This window comes from Passer domesticus, chromosome 11, assembly GCF_036417665.1.
Source record: "Passer domesticus isolate bPasDom1 chromosome 11, bPasDom1.hap1, whole genome shotgun sequence".
In the NCBI taxonomy this organism is placed as follows: domain Eukaryota; kingdom Metazoa; phylum Chordata; class Aves; order Passeriformes; family Passeridae; genus Passer; species Passer domesticus.
The window spans coordinates 10,846,315-10,874,290 of record NC_087484.1 but is presented as its reverse complement, the minus strand read 5'-3'; the positions used below and the strand labels follow the sequence as shown (position 1 = coordinate 10,874,290).

At 43.5% G+C, this 27,976-nt stretch overlaps 1 protein-coding gene across 6 annotated transcripts in view; it reads right to left on the bottom strand.

The window, feature by feature from the left end:
• Positions 1-27,976, bottom strand: part of OSTN (osteocrin) — an 84,643-nt gene that overhangs the window by 56,112 nt on the left and 555 nt on the right. The window contains exon 1 of one of the 6 annotated variants that reach the window (XM_064385663.1): positions 24,325-24,514. The exons of 1 other annotated variant lie outside the window; for it this stretch is intronic. In XM_064385663.1, the coding sequence (XP_064241733.1) occupies positions 24,325-24,384 (60 nt within the window). In that variant the 5' untranslated portion in view covers positions 24,385-24,514. Of the gene's footprint in view, positions 1-5,633; positions 5,818-24,324; positions 24,515-27,976 lie in introns of those variants that run through there. 4 more of the 6 variants (XM_064385661.1, XM_064385662.1, XM_064385667.1 and 1 more) reach the window with 4 other exon arrangements.

Here is a 27,976-nt window from a genome sequence, read left to right as displayed (position 1 = left end):
AATGGGGCTAAAGACTGCAGGAAGGGACAAAAACTCACTTCTCAACCTGTTTGGGTTGAGCCTTCTTCCCATCTCTGAAGCTTACTTTGACAGTTACAGTTTCTCTGCCTAAGTCAACCATGACATGACTGAAAACTTAGGATATTCTAACCTGTGTTGTTCTTGTCTCATCAAGCCCCTCCACCATCTCTCAGTGTGCTTTCCCAGGGGACAGCAGGCACACACAGACCAGCAGCTGCTCAGATCTTCAGCTGGAGTCCCTGCCTGCACAGCAGGTCAGCAAAGAGGAATTTCTCATCTCTGCCACTGCAACAGCTACACATCCTAGTCACATCTGGTTTAACTGGAATAACTAATATTAGGCTGGCGAAGTGAATAAAAGGGATGCTCAGCACTTGCTACCTGCTGCCATTCTACCACACAGAGCTGCAGACAGCAACTTTGTCAACTTCTTCTGTAGGATTCATACGGGGACTTCCCCTGGAGCCCAGAGCATAGCAGCTACACAGGAAAGGGGGCAAAATTCATGGGACACTAAATATAAACTTTGTTTTCTGTAGCAGTACAGTACTTCTTAAGAAAGTAAAATTTCTGCAAGAAATCTAGATTCCCTTCTATGCCCAGTGGTCTGCAGCTTCAAAGGGTTCCATCTATCAGCTCTGGATGGAAATAATTCATACCCAAATTATCTGAGAGCTCAGTACTCACTAAGACTGGAATATAAGGCTAGGAGAAAATTATGTTAATAGAAAGAATTTTTATACAGAAACAGTGTGTGCTGCATTGGATCAGAGTGAACACCTCCCTAAGTAAGCAGACAGAGCTCACAGATGTGTGATACTTCTCCCTTAAATTCCTCCACTCTCCAACTGTTTTCAGCCCAGGAACTTCTCAACTGAGAGGGGCATTTTCAGTGGTTGGTAACCCTGGCTAGATCTCTCCTTTCTGAACTTTCCCAGCCTTCCCTTAAACACAAGTCCAACTTTATCCCCTACAACAGTTTTCGGCAAGGAGACTCCAGTCTCTAACATGGAATTTCTTTCAGGAGTTATCTGAAAAATCAGGCAGTGATGTACATGATCACTTGGTGGTTTGCAGGGCCCACAAAATTCTCAGCTCTTCTCTGTAAAACAGTGTTTAGCACTCCACAGGTGGGAAAATCAGAACCATCTCTCCTGCATATCCAAGCTGTCTCATAGGATGAGCTGTGGTAACATGTACTGGGCAGCTCAGCTGAGCAAAACTCAACGTCAGAGATCCTAAAGCACATACCACCAGAGCAGCTGGAAACTCTCCAGACACCCCCTAATTCCACCTTACACTACAAAATCCACCTGTGCAGAGCTTGGACCGTGATATCCACACAACCATGATAACTGTGACTCTGTCAGCAAAACAGTGTGAGAAATCATATCAAACCCACCAGATTTCTTGAGAAGCTTGAAGTTGACACATTTGTCAGTGTTTCCTAGAGGTCTGCATATTTCCAAGGAAACCTGAGAGGAAGTATCACTGATTTGAAATACAGCCACTCAGAATTTTGATGAAGGTGAGAAATCTAAGACATTTTGTTAAGCTCCACTTCAATATTTCAAACTCATGTGTGACTGCAAAAATGAAGTGACAAATTCATTGTGAGAAACACATTGGTAAAGCAAAGGGAAAAGCCAGATGAATTTCTGCAAAGTGTGAAGGCTGTTTCCAGCATGTCTCCTGTTGGACACACATAACCAAGAAAGCTTTCTATAGTAATTTAAACTGAGCCAGGAGACCTATGGCCAGCAGCACAGCCTCATCCTTCTGACCCTTGTTTCACCACATTCTCTCTACACACTCTTGTGCTGGGGAGGTTTATCCCGGGAAACTCCTCAAGCATAAGGCATTAGTGACAACAAAGGTTTAGAGTTCTTGCACATGTAAAAATGAGAATTCATTTTTATGTTAGACAAAATAAACACTTAAAATAGTCCTAACCTCCTGCACATCAGAGAACAGGCTGAGCACTCATTACCTCCAAATCAAACTTCCCTTGAGAATGTTAGAGACTGTAATTTTTTTTTTTTCCTGTTTTCTGTTTTTTCTTAACTAAAGCATTTTTACTGATATTTTCTGGACATAACACATTTATCTACTTGTGATATTTACCCTTTACAGTACAGATTTATATAACTGAGTGATGTCATTATATACAAGTGGCACCATAATCCACTTGCAAGTGCCATGTGGACAGACATTCCCCAGCAAGCTGAGGAGGAGCAGGGCAGTCAGTCTGCACTGGGATTTCATTTTGCTCTGCAAGCCTTCTGCTCAGAAGGGCTGGGTTCAGTAACCCAGAGGTCCTGGGTAACCCAGAACAACGATGCCTCACTCTTATGCTCCAGGCTTTGACTGGTGCTAGGGCAACAGCTCTGTCTGGCTGGGACATTTTCATTATACTCTCAGTGCTAGAAAACAAACAAATTTGTACAACGCACACAAACAGTCTTTTCTAATCTCTTTTAATGGCACTCTGAAGACCAGACTGTCAATTGTCTGCTGTGTTCTCAACAATTTGCTAATGATAATTAAAGATGCTCAAAGTCTGCCAACTATTTCTGCACTCTATTTAACCAAGAAGATAAGGGTTCAGGAGGAAAGCAAATGAAATGAACTTGATCCAAGGAGGAGGTGTTACCTACAAAGGAACCCATAAGGGCATAAAGATAGCAAAGGCAGGGTAAAATGTTCTCTAATCTGCACAACAGATACACAGGAGATGATGCCAAAACCCTGGAATGAGATTACAAAAGCAGGAGAGTAAGTGGATTCTTTTCCTTTCTTTCTAAAGGATTCCATCCCAAGGGAGTTGCTTAGACAACGGCAACCCCCTGCCATGCGATCTGTGTATGAAGAAAAACAAACCCATGCTGTAGTAACAGGAAGATCAAAACCTGGGTTGTGGTTGCTTTCTTGGGGTTTTTCCTTCAGCTGAGAGAAATTAAATACTCATTGTGTGCCCATTTCTGCAGAAAAGGGCCCTCTGGGCTGTGGAATATTGGGCACGCAGGCCCCAGAAAATGGGAAGAGAGAAAGAAGAGCAGGTGCCTCTAACTGGAAGTACAACTTTGGTTGCTCTGAAGTTCTGCTGAATTAAGGGTCCTGTATAAATTCTCGATTCCAGAGAATCATTTAAGGCATTCAGCTGACCCATGCAACAACAATCACTTACCACTAAAGCTGTGAGTTCACCAACTGATTTTTAAGAAGATCTACTGTGGCAAATTCCTAAATGTGTGTCAACACATGCTGCAAGTACACACCTGTCCCCTTGTGAGACTGAGCTTGTTGCCTTACAGGAAACATCTTTCCTTTCTGAAGGTCACCAACCCTTGCAGAAGTTCCTCTGCCATGATCCAGTGTGATCACATGCCTGCTCTCAGCATTTTTACAGAATTTTATCAAATTCATACTTTCTGCAAGCCCCATACATGCAAAACTGTAGCTATGGCCTTCTGGCACCCTTAGGCATTAGGCTCTTTGTACTTCTACTGGCTTATTGCATTGTGTTCTAAACCTGCTTACTCCCTGAGTGGGCCTGTGTTTGGAGCAGCATAACTTCCCAACAGAAATTAATAACATGGAGAAAACATTTGTAAAGGGCAGAAAGTCTTTAGTGGGAAGAATAGTCTTGCCTTATACCTGAAGGAGCTTTATCTGCCCACCTATTTTCTGAGAGCATCACATTCCACTTCTGCTTATTTCAGTAAGTGCCAATGACTTCAGCAACACCCACTTGGCAGGACTATGTTCCCTTTATGTGAGAAAAATAGTAATGGTTTTCCAACAGATTTCCCTCCACATCATTCTCAACTAGAAACTCAGTGAAAACACTGTATTCCTTAATTCTTAAATCACACTTTCCCCCCTCCAAATGACTGGCACTAAAAACCAATAATCAGAGACCCTTATTAAATGCCAATTTTGAATCCGGCCGTATCGTTGCTCAATTAGCTCCTACTGCTGGAACTGTTTTTATAAAATACATTCCTGCTAAGTTTCAGATAATTATATTTTCTAAGAAATTCAAATTTATGTAGAAAATCTGCAACAGTCAAAAGCAAATAGAAGCCTACTGCCTGTAAATGTATATTTCCAATGCAGTTCCACTTTTAGTGTCATTTATCTACAAAATCCTTTAAATTAGTGGTGCAAATTAAAAGCTCAGGAAGAATTTCATGTAAATATTTATAGGTTTGAAAGCTTGCAGCATTATGTTCACAGGTTTTGATGTTAGCACTTTGGGGCTAAATTGTCTTTATTTCCCCCACACTTTCATGCTCCCAAACTCATGTGAAGTAGGAGTCAATTCTCTACCAAAACACCAGTCATTTCAGATTCATGTCAGTACCTTTCTGGCCTAGTGGCAAGAACTCCAGGGGTGCCTCAGCACACAGCGTTCCTTGCCCAGAACTTGTTTGACTTGAACCAAGTACTTGGCCCGGCAGTGACAAATCAGGACATAAGGTGGCATTATTGCCCTTCCTTAACTGTCTGCAGGGCCTGAGTCCAGATCTGCATGTCAACAGTGCTACAACACCGTTGTTTGGCATTCCAGAAACAGTACAAAACAATTAAAAAAGACAGTGAGAAAATCAAGTCTGCACCAAGATGCATTCAGAATACTAGACACAGCCAAATCCTGACTGTTTCCTGACTGTAAATTTTCCCCAAATACTCCGTGTAAAAAGTGACATGACTGAAATTTAAAAAAAAAAAAATCAAACAAACAAACAAAAAAACTGTTAGGCTTTTAGTGCATTAACTGTACAGGACTTCTGAAATAACGTTTTAAAAATCTGGACTTCATTTGCATCCTTGACAGTGTTCAGCTGTGATTGCCCACAGCAGGAACTCCCATCAAATTGATACAGATGCTTGGAATAAGAAATGAGAAAGTAACTGCAAAGGACACAGCAACATGGTTTGCAGGTTCATCTGTTTTCAGATCACACAAAAAAATTAAGGATTTGAAGCTATTTTTTAAATTAAAGAGAGCTGATAGCTGTACATTTCAGATAGAGGAATGAAACTACAGAACAGGGAACCAGCTTTTCCGTGGTCTTGTCCAACACTTGTGGTGTATTTGGGTTGAGAAACATCTTTTTTGTCTGTTCAGTCCAGCAAAAGTGAAGAGTAGCATGAGACCAAGAGCCACATGTGAGCATGCTTCCAGTTTCAGGTACATAAAGGATCTTTCATTCAATAGTTGGAAGCCACTACTCACAATGGAAAGAAGGGGAAGACTTCAAATAATGCCAGCAGTTAAACACTGGAACTGTTTCCCACACAATGGCACTGTCCCTCACACAGTGACACTGTCATCTAGTGCTTCAAAATCAGGGCAGGTGCCTTTTGGGAGAGGATGTTTTAACCACATACAAAACCCCAGTGTAGAAAGAACTAAAAGAACTGACAGAGCAATATGGTGTCAAAGGCAAGGTGATCCCTTTTATGTTTCAAGTTCTGCAAACACTTGATTCTACAAAACAAAATTCATTGCAATATCCCCAAATATCTCATTCATTCATTTCTCCTAACAAAACACACTCATGCCTAATTTTTTTTTTTTATTATGCATCTAGCATGAAACTCACCAATGTTGGGTCCATGTCTGTATGAATAGAGGTTTAAAGATGAAAAGCTCTGCAGGTGTAAAACAGACTGTCACAGTGTTCTCCTCTGCAAATCTTGTGCCACTTTAACACTGAGATATGGGGGCCAGAAATAAGCAAAAGTGGGAAGCATCTAGTGAAAAACCATCAGAAGCTCAAGACAGCTCTGCAAAGGATTTGTTTGTGCTTGGTTACCGTGGTGGTGGCAGTTGGGGTGAGCTCCAATTACATCTGACCGGTTGCAAGCTTCACTGAAAAGGAGCTCATCACAGTCCAAGAGATGCCAAGGACAAAGGTGCTTCTTTAAATCTGTCTGTCTCTGGTTCCATTAATAATGACCTCCTGACAACTTCTGGATCCCACTTTCCTCTTCCCCCATCTTGCTGCAGCCCTGAAGAGCCTCTTTTATCAGGTCCATGGAGCCAGCACCCCAATCTCCATGAAAGCTCCCAGTGTGCACTGGCTCACTGTCAGATGTGGCTCCAGCTCATTTCTTTCCAGCACTGAGTCCCCTGACAAGGTTATTAATCATGGCCTCACTGACAGGGCACTGAACTGTCTGCAGATGAAACTTCATATTCCCCTCCAGGGCTCCCCAGGTAGGACATGGAATTTGTTTCATCTTTGTGTAATCAAGAAATAGAGCACTAGGGGAGCGAATTAACCCCAACTTCAGGTTCATAAAGGTGTCCCTGCTCTGTTTAATTAAATCTGTCTTAAAACCTCCTAATCCCAAACTAAAGACTTAATAATGTTCAAGAACCTATTTTTCCTTACAATATATTGGTATAAACTGCTGACAGCTTAATATTAAAATAAACATGCTGCTCCTGTACCTGACCTGGCCAGTACAAAGACCAAAACCCCCATGACTAAGACCAGCTTCTCCCAGAATGGCAAGAGGACAGTGCACCACAGATGTTAGGTGTGTAAAAAATCTCTTAATTTAATGCTACAAAATGTCAAAGACTGGGAAAAACATTTAAAATATCAAAATAAAAATCATGAATGGAAGCAAGAACAGGGTGTAAAGGTTTGATTCTTTCTCTGAACATGCAGAGATCTATCCCTTTAGACTGAGGATGGCAAACCCTTACCCATGGGTTTGGGGTATTACACTTCCCTTCAAGAGAGTTTTGAGGCACCAAACATCACTCCAGGCCTGTTTCATAGTGGTTAGAGAGAAGTTCTGCTCAGGCTCTCCAGATGTGGTGGCACATCTAGTTTTGTAGTTCCTTTTTTAAAAAAGTGAAGAAGATTTGTTTCAGATTGTGATTAGCAAAATTCAGACCTACATCAGAGTTTTCTTCCCTACAATAAAAAAACAGGTGGTTGGATTTGGAATTTTGGTACCAGAAAAGACGTATCCTGGAATATTGATCTCAGCATCTGTTTAGTCTCAAGAGGTGGAAAACCATAATCAACATTTTAGAAGACAGCTTGTGGAAAGCAGAGTGACTCTACACGAGATCTTTAAGGAGGCAACCACATCAAGAGAAAAACAATGTGGTTCAGCATTGGAGAAGAAAGACAGCAGGAATAAAGCAGAGATGTACAGAGGCAGCAGTGCAGGCTGGAAGGAATGCCAGTCTATGCCCAAAGTGATTTATGGAAGGCAGACCTATTGATAGCTCTCCATCCCAAATCCATCCAGGTCCACTTGAGGAGGGGTATGACTTGTAGTGCTTCTCCCTTCCTGAGATGTCCTGCTGTGCCTCAGAGACAGAGGACAGGGAGAAACAAGAAGACTTGGACACAGCAAACACTGCATCCCAACAGAACATGGAGCAAATGGAAACGGTTTCCACTCTTTCTTTCCTAAGAGGATTATGTCAGCAGGGCCTGGCTGGCGTCTGCACCAGAGCTCAGCGCCAGCGACCACGGCAGCCAGTCCTGCCCTCCTGTCAAAGGCTTTCATTAAGACTTTGGTTCCCTGTTGCTCACATGGCGGCTTGCACGTGCTCCCTAAATATCCTGCATCCACCTCCAAGGTATTTGCTGATATAGAAATCTCTTCCTCCCCCTTTGCCCCTCCTCCCAAGAACCTGGGGCCACAGCACAAATCACCACCCTGCTGAGAAATTTTCATTACACAAGGATGGGACAGAGGACTCAAGCTGAATGGGTAATACCAGAGGGGCAAGGACCTTAAAACTGTACATGGTGTCTACTGCTCTGAGCCTGCCATCAGTCAGCTAAGGGTGCACATAAACCCTACAGAGCACACAAACAGCAACAACCCCGTGCTGGGAATAACCAAAGGAGTTGCTGCTCCTGGCCAGCTCCAGGTGCTCTGTTCTGGCTGCAGAGCCACACCATGGGTTGGCACCTTAGACTTCCCTCATTGCTAAAGGGGTATTTCAAACCTTAGAATTAAATTAGAATCCTGAAATCCCAAAGAAACCCTTGTAACTCCTCTTTTGCAACCTGCCTTGCCCTCAGGCCTGCCTCTACCCCGTGTCCTCAGACAGCCAGAACAGATCCAAGGGGGTGAGAGCCATTGGGCCCAAAATAGGGAGGTCAAAGGACAGTCCCAGCCGTTTCAAATAACACAAATCTTTAATCTAGTTTTGAGATGAAAGTGAGGGATTTTCACCATTAAGCTCAGGGGAGAAAAGCCAGGATCCTTGTGGTCAGTCACACAGTTAAATACACCCAGCTGCAAAGAATGGTCACAGACCCTGCAAGTGAGGATGGATTTTCCCAGATATTTAGCTCCCGAGCACCCCAGTAAGAAGGGATAGCTCTACCTGTCTTGAGGTAACACTTCCAGCAGAATCAGTTAATGAATCTACATGGAAACCAGCTCACCACTTTCATCTCCTTTCCCTCTTACCAATTTGAACAAAACCAGGAGAAAGACTTGCCTCTGATTGAACAGATAGATTAAAGGCAATTCCATTTACAAAACACACCATATAAAATTGCATATACTCCTTCAGAATAATCAGCACATGTCAAAAATCACTTATAAATCCCATTTGTTTGAAAGCATGGATTCTGGCTTCAATGTCATGTTATGTTTCTGAAGTAGCAATTATGGCTCGAGGGAGGAACCAAAGCATCAGACAAGTCAAATGTACCATCTAATGTGGAACTACCAATTTTTTTTCAGTATTTTTCACACATGATACCTGCCTCTAGAGATGTTTAGTATGAAAGCAAAAAGGTAATCATAAGCTGGGATATTTGGAAAGGAACTTTTTTTTCCTAAAAACAATTAAAAGAAGTCTTCTTTACTAACCCCTCTCAATCATTTGGAAATTAAGAACTACCTTGAGTGTCTTTCTTTTCTTTTATTCTATACCAATTTCCATTCTGTCACTGGAGAGGTCATACTTCGTTCCTTTTTAATTTGAGAAGGCTTGTTTGTTCCTTCTTTCCAAAGACAGAAAAATTTGGAGAACCCAAAAATCATTAGCAAACCTTTTATTTTTGAGGAGGGATGAGCTTGTAAAGGATTCGATCAGGTCCAATAAGTTATCTTTGAATTTCTATGACAATACACATGGAAAAGTCAAAGCGACTAAAAATATTCATATTTCCTAATTAAGTCTCAGAATATTGAAGAAAATCTATTTCCATTTTAAAGTTTATATTCTATTGTATTTTTCATTTGATTCTTCTTAAAGCTTTAAAATCCTTTTTTTGCCAAAATATTCAAAGAATGAGCCCTTCCAGAAGCATTTAGGAAACCACACATTTGCAAATACAGCACTGCTGGAACTGTGACAACAGTTTCACCAATCATATCATTCATTGGGCTATGCGAAGTCCTCCTCTTTCCATAACCATTTAGTCCTTTAGCAAAGAAATATAAAGTCTGTATAAGCTAATGCTTGCAATCCAAGATGCAAACCAAGTCTTAACTCCAGGTTTAAATTAAGGATCCAACTTTTAGCAAAAACCAAATATCCAAGCAACAGCTATAAAGATGATAATCTGACATATTTATAAGGATGAGGTTACCTGCACATGAACACACACACTGCAGATAAAGGAACGGTACAAACTACTGATATAAAATGTAATTCACAAGTAACTGGATGCAGCATGCCTGTAACCCAAGTCTTATATTTAAGAGAGCCTCAGTGACAGCAGTGTATTTCAAGACTAATGATTACCTGAGGTGGCTTAAGGCAGTTCCACTTGCATCTCAGATGGGCAGCATGTTTTCCAGAGCACAGACTAATGCTACCATCTCTTTTGGAAGTCCTTGTCTGTCCCAGGTGGCAAGAAGCCCCAAGCAGAGCTGGTCAGGACAGTCTGGACAGGAGCCATAGGCACAACAGGTCCAGGCACAGGGCTGGGGCAGAGCCCACCACTGACAGTTGCTAATGTTGGCTTTGAGCACTTCCAAGACTCAGCCCAGTAATTCCTGAGCATCCTGGCACCCTACATCTAAGACCCAGGCAGGAAATAATGTTTAGAAAGGCCATCCTCAAGTCAGCACTTGGCATTGAAGGGTTTGGCTTTCTGATACAATCTCTGTGTTTCTGGCCCTTCATGCATTCCTCCCCAAATACATATCTTGCAAAGTCAGTGGAGAAATCACCTTGAAATGTGATCTGCCAGTCTAAAAACATTTAGGAAATGACCACAAGAGCCATTACTAACTAAAGCCCACCAAAACAATGGGATCTTTTTAAGAACACACAATTATATATGGTTATATGTGTGCAATATATGCACAGTGCCTATATCTAATTCCATTGTATTGTAATCAAGTACCTGTGCCATAAGGGAAAGTCACCAGGATGAACTTGCATCCTGCACAGAGCTAGATTCTGTTTTATATGCACAGATCTCAGTGTAAAGGCAGATGGAGGGGCCAGTTGTGTTAAACCCAGGTGATTAGGTCACAGGTTTGCAGTTTTGTTTTACGTTTTCTTTACCAGCAAACTGTCCATTAACTTTACAGAGAGCAGAAAGCAAAAGGAGAGGAATTTGTGAGGTTGGTAGCCCATATGGCTGGTGGGGAATTAATCTGTGTCTAAGCAGCAGGTCGCATGAGCCAGGCTGTCTGTTGGGGTTGTTAGTAACCTAGGGGCAGATCATGGAGCAGCAGGGAACAGGATAAACCCAGCCTACAAATACAGTCAGGAATGTGGCAGGAAATTATTTCTGAAAACATACTCTGAAGCATAATAGCAATGATCAGACGGTCAGGCTGTGTGTATGAAATCTATCTGGACTCAGGGCACACAACAGGAGTGCACACAAGGGTGTGATAAAGCAGATTGGGTGTATGCTCCTGTGTCCGTACATGCATGTTAAAAACATAAACTCTGCTCAGAGAAAACGTGCAGGCACACCAGAGTGTAGCTAGACAAACATTGCTTCCCCTACCATTCTAAGCAAAGGAGAATAAGTTATTTGCTTATGTTTCATGCAAACCATCTGCCACACAGCTTTATAAAATTATTCATCATGTCAACACTAAAGAATGAAGGACAGAATTAGCAGAAATTGAAAGGTTCAGGCAAGGAAAGATTTTTTTCTAAAGGGAAAAAATCAAGAGGCAAGTCTCAGGTCGTAAGAGCAGCACAGGACAAAGCCTTTGCACCCCAAGTACAGACTGTGACACCGGGCAGGGAGCAACATGACAGAAAACCAAGAACCAGGAGACACCAACAGACACAGCCTGAGGCAACATGGAGGAGGTCTGCAGGTTAGACCAAAAGAAGCAGGAAATCTTATTAATTTCTAAATTTCATTTTAAAATAAGTCACTCAATAAGAATTTTGATGCTCTAAGCTTTTTCAGCATTCAAGACAACAATAAGACAGCAAACAATTGTCTAGGCTGGAGCACTTTATTTTCAATCATCTTTTTTCACTCATCACTGGCAGAACCCCAGATAACATTAACCCTCCAGCTATTGCCAACTTTAGGATAAGAAATAGTACATAGTGGACAGTTTAAGCAACACAACACCACACAGCTGGGCAATCTGCCCTCATTTTGAGGAGAAGGGGTAAAAGATGATCAAATAATCTTTGTGAAAATGTAGATTTAACAGCACCAATGGACCATTTAGCTCTACAACCTGTCTTCTGCTGTGGCTAGCAGAGGTTGTCTAGGAAAGAATGCAAGAGCAGGACACTGCTTCAGCCATATACTCATCAACTTGTGAGGCATTTCAAGTTCAAGAACTTCTAGAAGCATTGTCTTTGTATTTACTACTAGTGATCAGTGCACTAGCAGGACTTTATTTTAGCCTCAGCAAAGAGCAGCCCTCTTTACTGACCATAACAAATTGCAAGGCAGTTCAACTCAGAGGGAGAGACCCAAAACTTCCCATGACAAGTGAGAGCTATTCTTCCCCAAACGTAAGCACCAGAACAAATCAAACATGACAGATGTCATTTGTATTACATATTAGGGCACTGCAGGAAAGCCAGGGCCCACCAGCAATGTGTGCTTTATAAAAAGCCCCAGCACAGACTGCATAGTTAAAAGAAAGCAAGCAATAGGAAATTATTTTTATGCAATGACTGATACTCTTTGATACCACTTGGAAACAAAATTTTTCTGAAAGTAGCAAAATGTTGAAAAGTGAGTGAAAAAGAAGATAGGCTGCACCTTGCCTCAGGTAAGCACTAGAATGCTATTTAGGTCCATGTACAAAGTCAGGCATCAGGGAAGTTTTAACAGAAATTAATTTCCCTAGATTAATACCTGTCCTCAAAACTGTAGGATGACAGCAAAAATGACAGAGAGGAGTTTCTCTTGGGAATACACATGAGCTTTGGAGGGGTATTAGATGTAAACCAAACCTTAAAGGGAAGAACAGGTCAACCTAAGTGTGAAAAAAAATCTTAAGAGGTTCTCCCATGACCTTTAGTCAGAAATTGACAGTATTTTACATCCAGCAATAGAGGAATGGAGAGCCAATAGCTGGGCAGAAGCACTGCATGCTGCCCTCTGGATCATCTCTGTATCTGCCCACCAAGTTTCAGAAATGCTTGTCCCAGCACAGAAAGACCCTGTCAGGCATTGATCTCAGCCAACTCTCCTCTCTTAAGAGGGGAAGTCCTGCTTAGTGAAAGAATCTTATCACAGTCTCCTAGAGAAACATGCAAGAAGAACTCAGTCTTTAGTGGATGAATGGAGTTGATCTGAGCATCCCTAGAACCTCAGCAACTGCAGGGCAACCCCATGTCCTTCACTGCCACGGGTCTGCACACACTGCCAGCCCTGTCCCAAAGATCAGCAGCACTGGGGATGCAAGTCTCCTAAGCAGAGTACCTGTGGAGCTAATTAGCACAATTGCACATAAGCTGAAGGTGAACACTAATCCTTTTCCTCTTCCTTAACCATCAGACTCTACCTTGGTCACACAGATAATTGTCCAAAAAGACTCTGTGTTAAGCATCATCTGAATTTCAAGATGGATATGGCATTCAAAGCAAATAAACTGCTGCTGAATATTCTTTGCCTCAAAGGGTTTTTTTCATTAGTTTTCAAGTTCTGTTTTTCTGCCTTTCTTCAGGTTCAGATATTCCACATAAGTTTATTCCTACAAACACCTCTCTAGCTTATTACTTTTAATTCCCACAATCCTTCTCCAGTTCTATCTTAGACCCGCAGTGTGACCTCAAAGATTCCAGCTGTCACAGACCACAAACACTAACATATTGGTCTTGAATTCAAAGTGAGATTTCTTCCAATACTTTAGTCCATACATGGAAAAAAATCCTTCCCTCCTGCATTTGCTTCTCTCCTTTAACTATCAGGCCCTGCAACAGGTCAAAATACTTCTCTGCACTAAGAACCACTTGTTTCAGGTGAGCAAGGAAGAGAAAAGGGGGTTCATCTCTTCAGAGGGCTGGTAGCAGCTGCCTGCTGGTCCTGGCACGCAGGCAGTGTGGGGGCAGAGTTCCACCTTGTATAGAAGTTGTTTCATCAGGTATCTCAGCTGACCAGCTGTTACTGACCAAAGAAAGACAACACTGAGATCCCAAATACCTCCATACTGCCTGCACAGCTCCCACCTCTGATGGGCTGAGGGTGCTTTGCACTGCTCAGTTCTTTAAAAGGCAAATCGAAAACCGCCAAGTTAATGGGGAGGTTTTGTGTGTGCTAATTATAGAACACAAACCCTCATTGTCTCTGTCCAAGGCTGGGTCACACTCTTGTTACAAAGCTTTTGTAACTCTACTAATGCCTTTAATATAAGCTCCTATTAATTGTATAGTCAGTTCCTAAGCCCAGTGCTACTGGGTTGCAGTAGCCAGGCAGCTGACTATAATTACAATGTGCTTATAGTGTGCTTAACCTGCATTTATAAAGCATGTTAATTCTCATGATTCTGTTTTAATTTGGTGCAGGATTGACAGCCTTTTGATTTTAGGCCACAGATCAGATCTAGCATAAGCAGCAGCCAGGTAAATACACCATGCTGTCCGTGTGGAAGGAGGTGACACAGCACTTTATCCTCCCTTGGGTAACTGGAACCACACTATCCCTACAGCTCTTTGCAAGTTGTTTTTTTGGATTTTTGGGTTGTTTTTATCTCCAAAATAGCCACCCTTCTAGAAGGCATAAGTGGGAGTCCAGGGCAAACAGGAGCTCCTGTGAATGTCACCATTAGTAAGGAATCCACAGCCTTCAAATGAAAAGTTTCCCTATCCATGAAAGCCCCAGTTCCAGGCCACTATGCAATATTTAAGCAGTTTTAGAAACTAAATGATTTTTTTCCTCAACTATTTCAGACCAGGTCTGGACTCTACAGGTGAATGCAGATCAAGGGAAACACTGCTTTGTCCATTTGCTTTTTTGTCTATAAAGAAAACCTCAGAGAAGCCCTGATAAAAACCAGAATACTGCATAAATTGGGATGGAAGCCAATTCCTCCTTTACTCTGCTGGCTGTCTGCCCCATGAATGTCCATTTTTGAATGACTCGGGGGCACTGAGGCGTTCAGGTCTTCCTGGTGCTACTGCCATGAGCTGCACTAGGATCAGGGAGCTCAGTGCTTATGAGGGTGAGCCACTCACAGCTGGGATGTGCTCAGACTGCAAGATGACAACTGTGGCTGCAGCACATATCCAGCACTGACTCCATTCCCCTGACACTCCAATTAGCAGGTGGCTCCTACCTACAAAAGTTCTCCTGGATAACAAACTCTCTTTGCAGCAGGGTTCACTCTTACTTCTCATCCACCCCCCATCTTCTCTTGGTTGTTCAGCAAATAATAAATAGCAAATAGACACTAGAACAATTAGTGATTTGGATACTGTGAAAGAAGAATAAAATGTGGTGTTTCATCTGAAGAAGATTTAAGAAAGGTATCAAATATAGGAAATGCTGCTGAAAGAGGCAAGTGAATTTATTTTATGCTCAAGGAGCGCAGGACACAAAGCAATGAACTTAAGTTACCACAAATTCAATATCAAGGAAAATCTCTGCAGTAAGAACAGTGGCATTCTGGATTTGGTTGGCAAGGACTCATTCTTCTCTGTTTTCAAGAGTGGGCCAGGCAAACACCCATCAGACACAGCTCAGCTAAAGGGCAGCTCATTTCAGAGCATACAGAGAGACATTTTGACTTACCAGGATTTCTTACAGCCATCTTTTTAAGAATTCTTTTAACCTTTATATTACCTTTCTTTGTGTCTACCCATTTGTCTCTTATTAGCTTTTTCTTTGGGAAAAATACTTTTAAGTGGGAACACACACCCTTCTTTTAGGACTTAATACCAATATCCAATCGTTCTCATTAGTGTTTCCTCTCTTGAAAGAGATATAAAATCCCTCTATTTATTCATGTAACTACACTGATAAATATTTTCAAATTAAAATGTTCTTTGGAATAAAGTGAACTTATGTACACAATACTAACTTCAAAAAACTTAACTTTTTTAACAATAGGCTCTCATGATAAAAAAAAAAATCACTGTTTTAGAAGACACTTTTCAGCAAAAAGGATCTTTGACTATGTTTTCAAAAGAAAAAAATTAACTTCCTAATTTGAAGTTCCTTTTATGATTATCTCAACATTTCCTGCATTAAACTCCTCATTAACACATAATTTTTATTTCTTTCCTTTAGTATTTTTCTAAAAACAAAGGCCACCAAAACCTAGAAGCTGAAAGTGTTTATATTGCATATTAGATCACTGCCCATGCACACGAGCACTTGTTTAACACATGCTCCAACAATAATATTTCAACTTTACAAATTCAGAGCCTGCTTAATCTCTGTTTAACAAAATCCAAACAGGGAAGCCCTGTGTCCCCAAATGCTGCTCTGCCTTCATCCCAACAGGTGGGCTCTGGGCTCCTCTGTGGATGTGATTATTGCTGACCAATTCCTTGCCTTTCTCCCAAGGCCATTCTCGTTCTGCAGGATGACTCATTAGCCCGGTCCCCGGCAGGGAGCTGACATCCAATTAACCAGCTGACAGTCCTCCAGTGCCTCCCTCTACCCCTCTAAGGCTCTGTTTACAAACACAGGCTGCTGTGCCCATAAAGGAGAGAAAGCTGAAAGTCCCCCTGCCAGGCCAGTTTGTCCAAAACGTTCCGAGCCCTTTAAACAATACTTTTGTAGGGTAAAGATTGGGCATATTGCGTGCAGCGGGATGCAAGTCACCCCAATGGCTGCAGCTGCATCCGGCGGGAAAGGGAGCAGCAACCAAACTCAAACAGCAGCATCAGGACTCAGGGCTCAGCTGCAGCTGGGAAACCACAAGAAATTAGCAGATGGGGAAAAAAAATCACTGAATTCTATATGGGGAAGTTCATCCAGAGTGATATCAAGGTGTCTCTGACAAAGAAATAAGCTTTTGAGTATAAACCCACAGGTGTTGCAATTCCTGCACGAAGGAACGAGTCATTTTACCAACACACAGCAAAGGAGCTCCACACACTCAAGCAGGAACATGATGTTCCTTGCAGAGAACAGAGGTTTTCAGTTTGCAGGGACTCACTGCAGAATGCCTCTGCCTTTGATCTGTATGTGTTGGTCTCATTCATTGGCACTGTGAGTTCTGCTTAGATTTTTCCCCCCCTCTGGCCAACTCCAGAGAAAAAAGGTGCCCAGAAAACTATGATTATTGCTACCCAACTTCCACTTGGCACCAGGTAAAGCAAATAACTGCTTCTATTAAGTTACAGGTCTGCCTTGGCACAACAACTTCCAACTTCAGTCAGGAAAGCTTCTCCTGCTCCAGCTAGGAGATCTCCCTTGCAGCAAGTCTGAAATTAGACTTCAAATTCACATGTTTCTGAGTATTTACTGTATTTTTGGGATTATGATCTGCATCCTCATTTTCATCCCCAGCTATCTTTTTGAGTTAGGTAAAAAACCCACAAACTGATCCAGCCAGTTTCAAATCTGAGCCAAATTCAGTTTAATTTTTCATAACCACAGTCTCATCTTTTTAAATAATCTCCACTTGCTATAAACCAAGGCAGTGGCTGGTTTTTGCAGTGAGGAATGACAACACTACCTCAAGAAGGTCTCCACTGTAATATATTGCATCTCTGGGTAAGAAACACAGCAGAGATGATCCCAAGAGAGAAAGGGAAGCACCAAATCCTGGTTCTTCTTTCCTCCAAACGTTTTTTGCACCATGCAGACATGCTTATAAAGTGTTATGCTGGGATTAAGAGCCCATTCCTTCAGATTTCCCCCTCTCACACTATTAGAGTGATACAAATAAGAATTTATTGAGAATTTAAGGCTGAATATTTCATCTCTGTGCTTTTCTTTAATGTAACTATTCCTGTTTGGTTACAGAGCAGGCAAAGATTTCAGCCAGGGAAGGTACTCACAGGCAAACACAAAACAAGGCTATGGCCAGAAATGTTCTCTAAGAGTAGATTTAATAGCCTGAGAATTTAGCCCTCCACCTCCTCTAGATGACAGCTGACTAGGGAGGAACATGTCAATAGCCTGTACCTGTAGTACAAGTGACATCAGTGCTTCCAACCTGCAGCAGTGTAGCTTAACCAGGTGAACTCAAACCATCTTCAGCAGCAATATGAAATCTCACAGGACTGCTCACATTCTGGTCTTCAACTCAGCTGCAGCATCCTCTCACAGGAGATAAGAAATAGATGAAGGACAGGCACTTATTTAGCCTCAAAAATAGTTTCAGCTCTAACCAGCTAATCACAGCTGAAAGGACAGCCTCTGCTAAGAAAAGCTATTGCTTTGTCTGGGTGAATTATATTCCAAATTATTGTGTACAGATCAACTTTACCCATTAATTAACTGCCCTAATTCATTCCATTATAGAGGCAAAAATTGTAATTGCTATGAACATTGTGGTGTGACACCAGAGCCACAAACCAGCCAGCACAGCAGCACCCAACAGAACATGAGCCATGTGCCTCTGTCCCAGGCCCTGGGCTGTGCTCCAGCTGCAGCCTGATCATAGGAAAATTAAGAGTTCTTTCCAAATTTAGATCACATTGCTCAGCACTTGGCCCAGGCAAGTTTTTTTTTATGGAAAAAACACAGAAATTATGATTTCATGACCTCTCTAGCTTATCATGTCTGGGTTTTCTTTCTTTTTTTTTCCCTTCCTCTCATACCTAATTGAAATATAACTTCTCCCAGTTTTTGAATGCTTTCTCTGTGCATGTCTGAGTTGGTCTCTGTCTTCTCTATATACCCCCACAGCAGCAGAAAACTGCCATCAGATTCATTTAGCCCTCTTGTCCAAGCTAAGCAAGCCCAGCTCCCTCACCCTCACATTCTCCAGCCTCCTGACCAGTTTATTGGCCCTCCTCCTTTGATTTTCCAGTTTGACAACAACTTGCTTGCATTGTGAAGACCAAAACCAGGTGCAGTACCTCATATGCAGTTTCACCAGTGCCTAGTAGGGGTTACCAACCATCTCCCTCAGCCTGCTTGTGGTCTGACTGTGGTCTTGCTAATGCACTCCAGCACACAGAGAGCCCCCTCTACCCACTTTTGCTTTGTCTAGGTAGTCATTAAATGATCTGTTTGTTGGCTGTGTCAAATCACTAATCCCTGGAGTTCTTTTTGATGCCTGTTACTAAAACTGTCTTCTTTCTACAGGCAGCATTTGCAGTTAAGTGAAGTCTAAGAACCCTAAAAATGTTTTAAAAGTTTGGGCAGAACTAATCTCACTCTTTCTGCAGACCATGTACGCCCACAAAAAACCAGTCTCTAACTACACGGCTTTGAATCCTGTGGCATAGACCAATTCACTTGTGAAAGACCAACAGATGGACCGAAAGAGACACCCTCCTCCCCCCTCTGGCTGGTATCAATTCCCATTAAAGACTCTCCTGTGTCCAGACTATGCATGCTGACCACTCAATGCAGGCAAAATTGCAATCCACCTTGATTAACTTCCTAACAAGTTCTTTGCGCCTCCCTCCTTGTTCCTCTACCAGTCACACTCCTTCTCTCTAAAGTTTTCCTCTAATTAATTCCATATTAAGCTCTGAAAGTCGGCAGGGTCCTCTCAGACAGCCCTTGTCCCTTTCTGTGCAGACCCTCTGGGTCCCCAGTGCTAAGCCCACTGGTAAAAAGCTGACATCTGTGCAGCAGCTCCCAGGCTGCACTTTCAGGTACAGCATGTGTTGCACCTTGAACTACCATCTCATTTCAGACCCCACCATTGAGACCAATTAAGAACAGAGCATGCAAGGAGCTGACCGAGTGTCGCATGCTGGCTAAAACCACAAGGACTTAGAGGCCCCAAATCTGTTATTACCAAGCTGTTCCTGACAGCAGCATGCTGCCTGCTAACAAAAAGAATAGATTAAGATCAATCAAGTCTCCCTCTGGCTTGTCAGTGGGACTTTGGACCACACCTTCCACCCAAAATTTCCCTCCGCTCCTGCTTCTGAACACCTAGGCAGCTCCAGGCTAACAAGGTGGCTGCTGAGTCGAGCGTGAGCTGAACCATATGTTCATAATTAGTTAACTTCTTGCTTTATTGCTAGAAGCATTATCAATAAATCAGTGACAGCCCATAGTGGCCTTAGGAGATGCAACAAGCCACCCCCAGGCAGCACAGGGCCCTCCCCTCCACACGGGCAACTGGCCATATTTCATTCCAGCTGTGGCATTGTGCACTGAATTAACTTTATCCTCAATTTAGAAAGCCAGCATGAAATCAAGAGACCTGAGGGAAAGCATAAAGAGAAAGAAAGAGAGAGAGAAGAGGAAGGGGAGGGAGGAGAGGGAGAAATCCTAGCAGGTCAACCCAAAAAACAGTTTGGTAAGTGACCATCTACAGGGATGGTGCTGCTTAACCCATTGCTGCAAGGCTGGTTGCAGGCAGCACATTAATTAATAAGAACCTTTCTGCCTCTTATTGCCCAGCGCTGTGATTGAAGGTTTCTTAGCACAAGCTAAAGGGGAACCCAGTGATATAATTGTTTTTTAACCAGACACTGTTCAGTTGCAGGCTAAATAGCAGGTAAAGCAGAGCAGTATTCAACAGTGGTGCCAGGATGAGTCTGGCTGGACACACCACGAGCTCTCGAGGTGAGGGCGCTCACACAGAGCTGTGTTCAGCTTGAGCACAGTGCTGTGACAGGTCAGCTATTCCCAGATCTGGGAAAGCACACAGGAACTGTCACAATGCTGGGTGTTAAGGCAGACTCTCTGTGGGCAGTGGAGAGTGCTGGAGGCTTCTACACAGCAACTCACAACACCTGAATCCAGAGCCTGCCCCTCACACCTCTGTGTACTGCAAAGTTACACAGACAACCTGAACATGACCCACAACTAAATGCTGAAATGCCTGTAGTTAACTCATCCTGGGATTGTTCTGCCTGCCTGGACATTTAACTGAAACACAGCCTGAGCTCGCAGTGCTCCCACTGGCAACTTTTATCTGGTTGAAAATGCACCTGAAAAGGTCATTGTCATAAGGCACAGTAAGTGCTATCATCCTCCTGGAGACATTGGAATTTTGAAAATGCAGCACAAAATAATTCCTTTCCCCCATGTTGCTCAGTCTCCCCCATCCTCAAAACCTAAATCCAGCTGTAAGATCCTAAGTGAAGGCTTCCTGATTTACCCAGCTGAACCTTCTTGCTGTGCCTGGGTGGGAGCAGAGGAAGAGATGCTAGCAAGCCCTCTAGTGTCCACCTGCAACATCCTTCTATAAAACATCCCAGCGTCCAGGAGTGCATGAAAACCAAAACATGCTCAGCAATAAGCTAACCCTCCAAATTCATGATACCAAATCACATCTTTGAAAGAATAAAGTCTATAATTAGTGTTACTCTTGAAATAAAACTGACAGCAATTACAGAGGGCTATTCCTCAGTAAGAACATCTATCATAGTATCTTCCTCATCACATGTTTAGGATAAACAAAGCAATAAAAGCAAGTTATTGAAGGGCACTTTGTGGGCTGGCAGCCAACCCAGAATGGAGCACTGTAGGGTCTTTCAGATTCCCAGTGAAGTATTTTCTTCCAGGGACCCCCACTCCTTTGTGCCCAAGGCACCAAGGGCGCTTGCCCAGACTCTTCCTTGTAGATTTTGTATCTCCTGGGTGCTGGACATTACAGAAAGGTCCAAGCCCTGTCCCTGAACATAAAACTCTCTTAAAATGTGTGGAATTTGCAAAACAACATCCAACAGCTAATAGCTGATAATCACAAATTAAATTAGTTCAGTTGAAATTAAGCTACAATTTTTCTCTAAGGGGGAGGTCAGCAAACACTGACCAGAGCCAACAAGGTCCCCATGTGCGTGTCAGGAGTCTGCTGAGCTTCAGTGCTGGCCACGGGTGACAGACCAGTCATTGCAGCCTCTGTGGGTGGCAAGAGGGCTCATTTCTGTCTGAGTAGAAAGAGAGAAAGGAGAGATAATACAGAATCCACATGAGCTTCTGGGCAGCGCAATAGCTGCCATTTAAGTCTCTGTCCCTTCCAGTCACTTCCAGAGATTCAGACACAAGAACATCTCCCCTCCAAAGCCTGCTCGCTTGCACTGTACTAACCTCTTCTTTCTTTCCCTGCTGTACTATTACAGTTTGCAATGGAATTGCAAAATTACAGTAAGGCATGGATGAATCCTGCTCTCTTATCCAGGAGCAGTTAAAAACCAAATACTTCTCTTGTTTCTTATTCACTCTCAGGCCTTTTTACATTGCTTTGGCACAGTATGAGGCTGCCAAATGGATACAAACCTCCCCCCACCCCCTTCTCCTCCAGGATAGCATAAAATATAACCAGACCAAAAAAAATCCTGTCTGCAGTTATTATCCACTGCATATCATTCCTACAGGGGAAGTCACACTGCTATTGAAGTGTGTAAACTTTTGGTTAAAATTAAATTTCAGCAAAAATTCAGGGAAAAAAGCAGCTCTGATGTGTTTTGAATGGAATTCTTTTAAAGGGCCTTGGGATTTGGAAGACATTTACTCTTTTAATCCATTATATCAAAATAATTGACAAAATCACAATGAAACATTTTGTTCCTTCCTAAAAACAAAAACCAAAGAGGGGAAAGAAAAAAAATCTCTCACAGAGAATTAAAAAGCATTCAGGTTTCATTCCAACGAGCTGGGCGTCAGGACCTCGGCATTCTTCGAGAAAAGAGATTATTGTCTCCAGCCAGCCCTGGTATAAGCCTGTAAAATCCTCTGCCAATCTTTTAGATGAATTACCAGCCAACTAATTCCTTTTCTTCGCCAGTTCATCGAACACTACCTGCACGGACTAGGAGCTGGAAATTTTGTGTATACAGACAGAGCTGTTTTACTAGGCTATCTCCCCTGTGACTTATTGCTTTAACTCAGCCTTTGAAAAGTATGCACAAAAACCCTGACATCTTTCTCAGCTCATGACAACAACATCCTTCACCTTCTGACCTCCAACACATTTACACACGTCCTAGAATCTTTCTTTCATTATTGATTAGGGAAGGCAATGCCATACAGCTCTGCAATGAAGAGATGCCCTCACACATATTTACTCAGATCAGAGATCTCTGCCAAACATCCCAACTGCCAGCCAAGAATGGAAAGTGCCCAGCTCTGCACCCAAAGCAAGATGGAGAGAAGCCAGACTGCCAACTCCTGAGCCAGGGCCAAGAGGAAAAGCACTGTTCAGCAGGTGAAGCCCAGTACATTGGGCTGGCAGCACCGTTCACACAGGAACAGGCCAGGTTAGAAGCAGGCAGATGCACACATCAGTGCATGATTAGACACGAGGCCCCATTCAGTTCTGCATCTGGTCCCATGAAAATTCATCCTAATTTGGACTAAACCTGTGAGCTAAGCTTTTCTGGCATGTCTCCCTGCAAAATAGTTTGAGTTCAATAGAAAACACCATGGAGAAAAACATGGCTTTTTAGCACACAGCTCTTTCTCTTGCAGGCGCAACAATTTCCCCCAAACCAGGATGGTCAACACTCCGAGCACACTCAAGAAAAACTGTTTCTGCCATCTGTTATTTAACCCTGGGACTACCTCAGGGTTTTTGTTTGCACTGCTGAATCACTTTCTATGGTGTAAATGTTACTTAGCTGCAGCATGGCAGCTCAGGGCGGTGGGAACCTCTGGAATGAGGGACATGGACAGCAGCAGCATGCTGCTGAGGCCAGCCAAGAGCAGGCTTTGCTTCCATAACTACATCATCGTTTCTATTAAAACTCCCATCCAATTAATTCCCAAACGTCACAAAAAATTATCAGTTCACAATTAATTTGCTCTTCTGGAGCAAATTGGTCTCAGCCAAGAACAAAGGAACTCATTTGGCCTGGGGCTACATGAGGACAGTTTTTATTACAGAAATGCGAAATCGAAGCAGACACACCAGTCCTAACTGACAGATGAGGAACTGAAACAAAGATGCAGAGACTGACTTATACCATAAATGGTGTATACCATAAATGGGTGATCTGAAGTTTCAGAAATTTAAGTGCTACTATAAAACCGTACAACATCAGACCCAGGAGTAGAACATGTTTCTCTTCCTTAAACAAATCAGATTGGCAACAGTAACAAATTCTCACCTGCAGTTTTCAGGAGAACCCATCAGCTCATCAAAAGCCAGCCCTAAGATCAGGATCACAGGGGTTTTTTATGATACAATTCCAGCCAAAGGAAAGGGCAAGAAACAGGCAATAAATAGAGCCTGGGATGACTTCTGAGAGAACATGTCCATAGGATACTAAACAAGTGCAATTAATGCCCTTCCCTGACAAAAGATCAATATACCCAGAATTAATGAAAGCATTCAAAAGAAAAAAACAAGAATCACAAAACTCATTATGTTTTCATCCTCTCACTCTCAGTGACATTCTGCAAGGAGTGAATTCTGTAAACATATTCTGTGCTCATAAAATCTGCACTTTTTCCATTTCAGGGAAACCTCATACCTTGCACCTGAGGTTGTAATCAAGTGCAATCTCCAGGACTGCTTCTCAGATGGCTGGCAAACAGAAAAACAATAGCACAAATCCAGACAAACACAGCATTGATTGTTGTTTATAACACATCAAATGACACAGGGCAAACCAGAAAAAGCAAAAGCCACAAATATCAGATTTGAAATTGGAGTGAAATTCTGAACAGTAAAAAGCAGCACCAGCATCACAAGAGCAAGCCTCTCACATAAAAGTGCCATTATCTAGAAATCTTTCTAAAGATTTCTATCTTTCTATCTTTAGAAAACCTTCAAGTTTTTCGGATAAATTCCATCCTCTAGTCACTGACTTACCACTCTTGCTGTGAGAAACACCCAGAAAGGTGTTTTGCAGTTTTTCCACCTTGTAGTCATCTTTTTTCTTCATTCTAAACACTTGTGGAACTCCACAGTGCCAAGAAATATCAACATGGGAGAGCTGGAGCCCAACAGCAGTGAAGACTCAGTTTGACTTAAGTGCATTTTACAGGCAATAAAGCCCACAGGTGTATTCACTGCCACCTGACAGTGCTTTCAAGACTAGTAACAGGGGTGAGAGAGTGATGAGAAAGGTAAAGGCTGCCCTAAAATATAGCAGGAAGATATAAAAGAGAAAGATTTCTCCAAGCTTTTCTCTAAACTATGGTGTGTTACACAGCAACCTGAGTAATCCATCCGAGAAACAGGTTAATATAATCTGGAATATTTTCAGAGGTGGGTTCCTAAGGTTAGGAAAGACTGTAACAGAACCTGCCTTCTTTGACCTAAAGAAAAAGACAATGTGTGATAGTGCTTTGCAAAGACATCAAGGCTAAACACTGGAGAGGCAGATGAAGTGTCTAAACTAGAGCAAGAGTTTGGCACAAGGACAAAAGGGATTATACCTACTATGAATACATTCAGCCTGGAAACTAGAAAGTGTCCAGCCATCAGAGCTCAGAGTACAGGGTAGCCTCACAGTGGGAATAACATAAGGAAAATAACCTAATTAGTTTTAAGAGGCAGATTGAAAAGTTTAAGAATGTCTCAACAGCAGGGGACTGGATTTGGGAAGTGCCTTTTAGTCCTGCGTTCAAGGAGGAACACTGATCAGAAAACCAGCCAGAACCTGGACCTGCATAAATTCCCTTTCAAAAGCATTTTTGCAAATCAGTCTCATCAGGTTTAATTTCTCACACCTTTGGTTCACAAACATGATCAGAGATTCATGCAAGTGCCAGGTACCTGTGTGTATCTGTCTATAGGTTAATATCCTCAGTTATAAGTGAGCCTCTGCTTTGTCACTGATTCACTTACACGGATAAAGAAGCACTGTAGCAGTAACACAGAAGGAAAAGTAAAGAGGATTTGGGGTGGGTTTGGACACCAGTGCAGGTGTCAGCACACAAAGTAACCCATGCTGCAACTGTTGTAAGCCTGGTATAAAACTTGTATTGAACTATATTATTTTCTTCTCTGTACCATCCCTTCTGAGAGCCCATTCACTATGATGCAAATGCAACTTTCAGGCCATTTTTACATAAAAAAGGGATAAACCAGATAAAAAGTTGGGGTTTTTTGTGTTTTTGTTTGGTGGGGTTGTTTTGGTGGTTTTTTTTGTTTTTTGGTGGGTTTTTTTAGTATTAATCTGAAGGATTAGCTTCACCACTGTTGTATAAAAAAAAATCATAGAAATTACAAAAGAAAATATAGGTACAAAGAACAGACAGTAATTAACACACTGCAATACACTTAAATATCTGTTCCCAGAACTTCAGAAGAGTTGCTATGACATTCAAAGTGAAATCTCCACTGAAGCAATATTGCAGTCTTGATAAACCTTTTCCCCCAGAACTTTATTCCCAATCCATCATTAAGTGCAATAAGCAGTAAAAGCTCCAGATGAAGAGGAAAATTAGCAGATACTGGTTACTTAGTTTTGTTTTACACACACACATCAATGTGATTGTTACCGTGACTTCAACCTCTTCCACCACCATGTGTGATCATCCATGCACCATTCTGCAAAATGAGGTGTTTCTCTCCTACAACAGCATTTTTCTTTCTTTGGCAGTCACCGCAAAGGGCATCTTCCCAAACCTACCAGGGTTCTGTTTGGTTGTCTTTTATGCATTACCACCTTCCACTCCCCAGCATACCAGCCCTGGTGAGCTGACCTGGATTCCCTGAGCTCAGAAAGCCCAGCGCCGTCAGCCCCAGCCAACACACTGTGCCACGCACTGTGCCACACACTGTACCACGCACTGTGCCACACACTGTGCCACGCACTGTGCCACGCACTGTGCCACGCACTGTGCCAGCAGCGGCTCACGGGTGGGTGTGACATGTCCCCAGACAGGGAGAATCCACACACCGCCTGGGCAGCTCTTCCAGTGCCTGCTCCCTCAACAGACAGTTCTTCCAGATGTTGACGTGAAGCTTCTTGTGATCTAGTTTATGGCCATTGTTCCTCGTCCTGTCACTGGGCACCACTGTAAAGAGTCTGGCACCTGCCTCTTGACCTCCGCCTTTGAGACATTTATATGCATTAATAAGATCCCCTAAGGAGAGGCCGCGTTCCCTCAGTCTCTCCTCACACCAGAGCTGCTCCAAGCCCCAGTTCCCCCCTGGATGTGCTGTTCATCCACCCGGCTCTCCTCTCCCTGCGGCTGCCCCGACACACGAGCCGCGCGGCGGCCCGGGGCCACACGGGGAGCGCTCCCTGCGCAGGGCATCCCTGCTCTTCACCCGCTGCAGGCTCCTCTGCGCCCGCCTCACCCCGTCCGGGGCCAGCCGGGCACCTCCCGAGCTGCCTGGAGCCGGGCACCGGGAGCGGGGCACCGGGAGCGGGGCACCGGGAGCGGGGCAGTCCGGGCCCCTCACCACAGAGCGCGGCTCCCCCCGCCGCCATCGGCGCGCGCTGATGACGCCCTCTTGGGCAGCCGCAGCATGGCCGCGGTTCGGGCTGTGCCGGGCCGGCGCTGCGGGGCCCGGCGGGATCCGCGGGGTGTTCGCCTTTCGCACGGGGCTGCTGCGGGCTCCTCCAGCCTGCCCGCCCGGCACGTCTCCTCTCCCGGCTTTACCCGCCATGACCCAGCGCGCTGCCGCCCGCGGGGCCCCAGAGCAGGGCGCTTGCCCGGTGTGAAGGAGCCGGCGGTGCCGCAGCGCCCTGCGGCGCCTCAGCGGTGCCTCAGCACTGGGCAGCGGGGCCAGGGCCGGCCGAGGGGCTGCGCGGTTCGGGCGAGTGTCACTCAGCCGCAGTTCCTCGGCAGCCAGCAGAGAGCCAGCCGTGCAGAGGGGTTGGCGTCTGAAGGGAGTGGGTTATCACAGCAGTTACGAAATGTGCCGGGCTGCGGGTTGAGAAACCTAAAGCGTGACCCCAAACACTCTAGGCTGAGTGAGAGAGTGTGAGGCCTTTTTAAATGCTTCTGTTGAAAAAAAAAAAAAAAATCACATACGGCAGGAGATGGCGGGGGTTTAATTTCCAGTTTACCTTGGGCACCAACCTAGGAAAACAGGCAGTGATAAAAGAATGGAAGGCAAATGGCCCTCTTGGTTTGTCCCACAGGTATTGTCCCTGAGGCTTGCTGAAGGGGGAACAGCACTGAGCATCCTGCAGGGGGGAAATGAAAGACCATCCCATATGCCAGCACGGCCTGCCCTTGGCCAAGTCTCATCCTGGCTGGCTGCAGACAGGTTGGGATAGCACCTGGAACAGCCCTTGCCATGGCAGAGACAGGATCCTGGCAGAACAACTGCTCTGCTATTGGCTTTATTCCCACCATCCCCTATGCTATTCAAAGGCAGACCCTCAGTGAAGATATATATATATATATATATACACACACACACATATATATACATATATATACTTTTTGTTGTTTTGTTGTTGTTGTTTTTTGGTTTGGTTTTTTTTTAATTATTTTTATTTTGTTTTGGTTTTGTTCCTCTATGGGAGAAACTCAAGTTTATCCATGGATTTTGATTG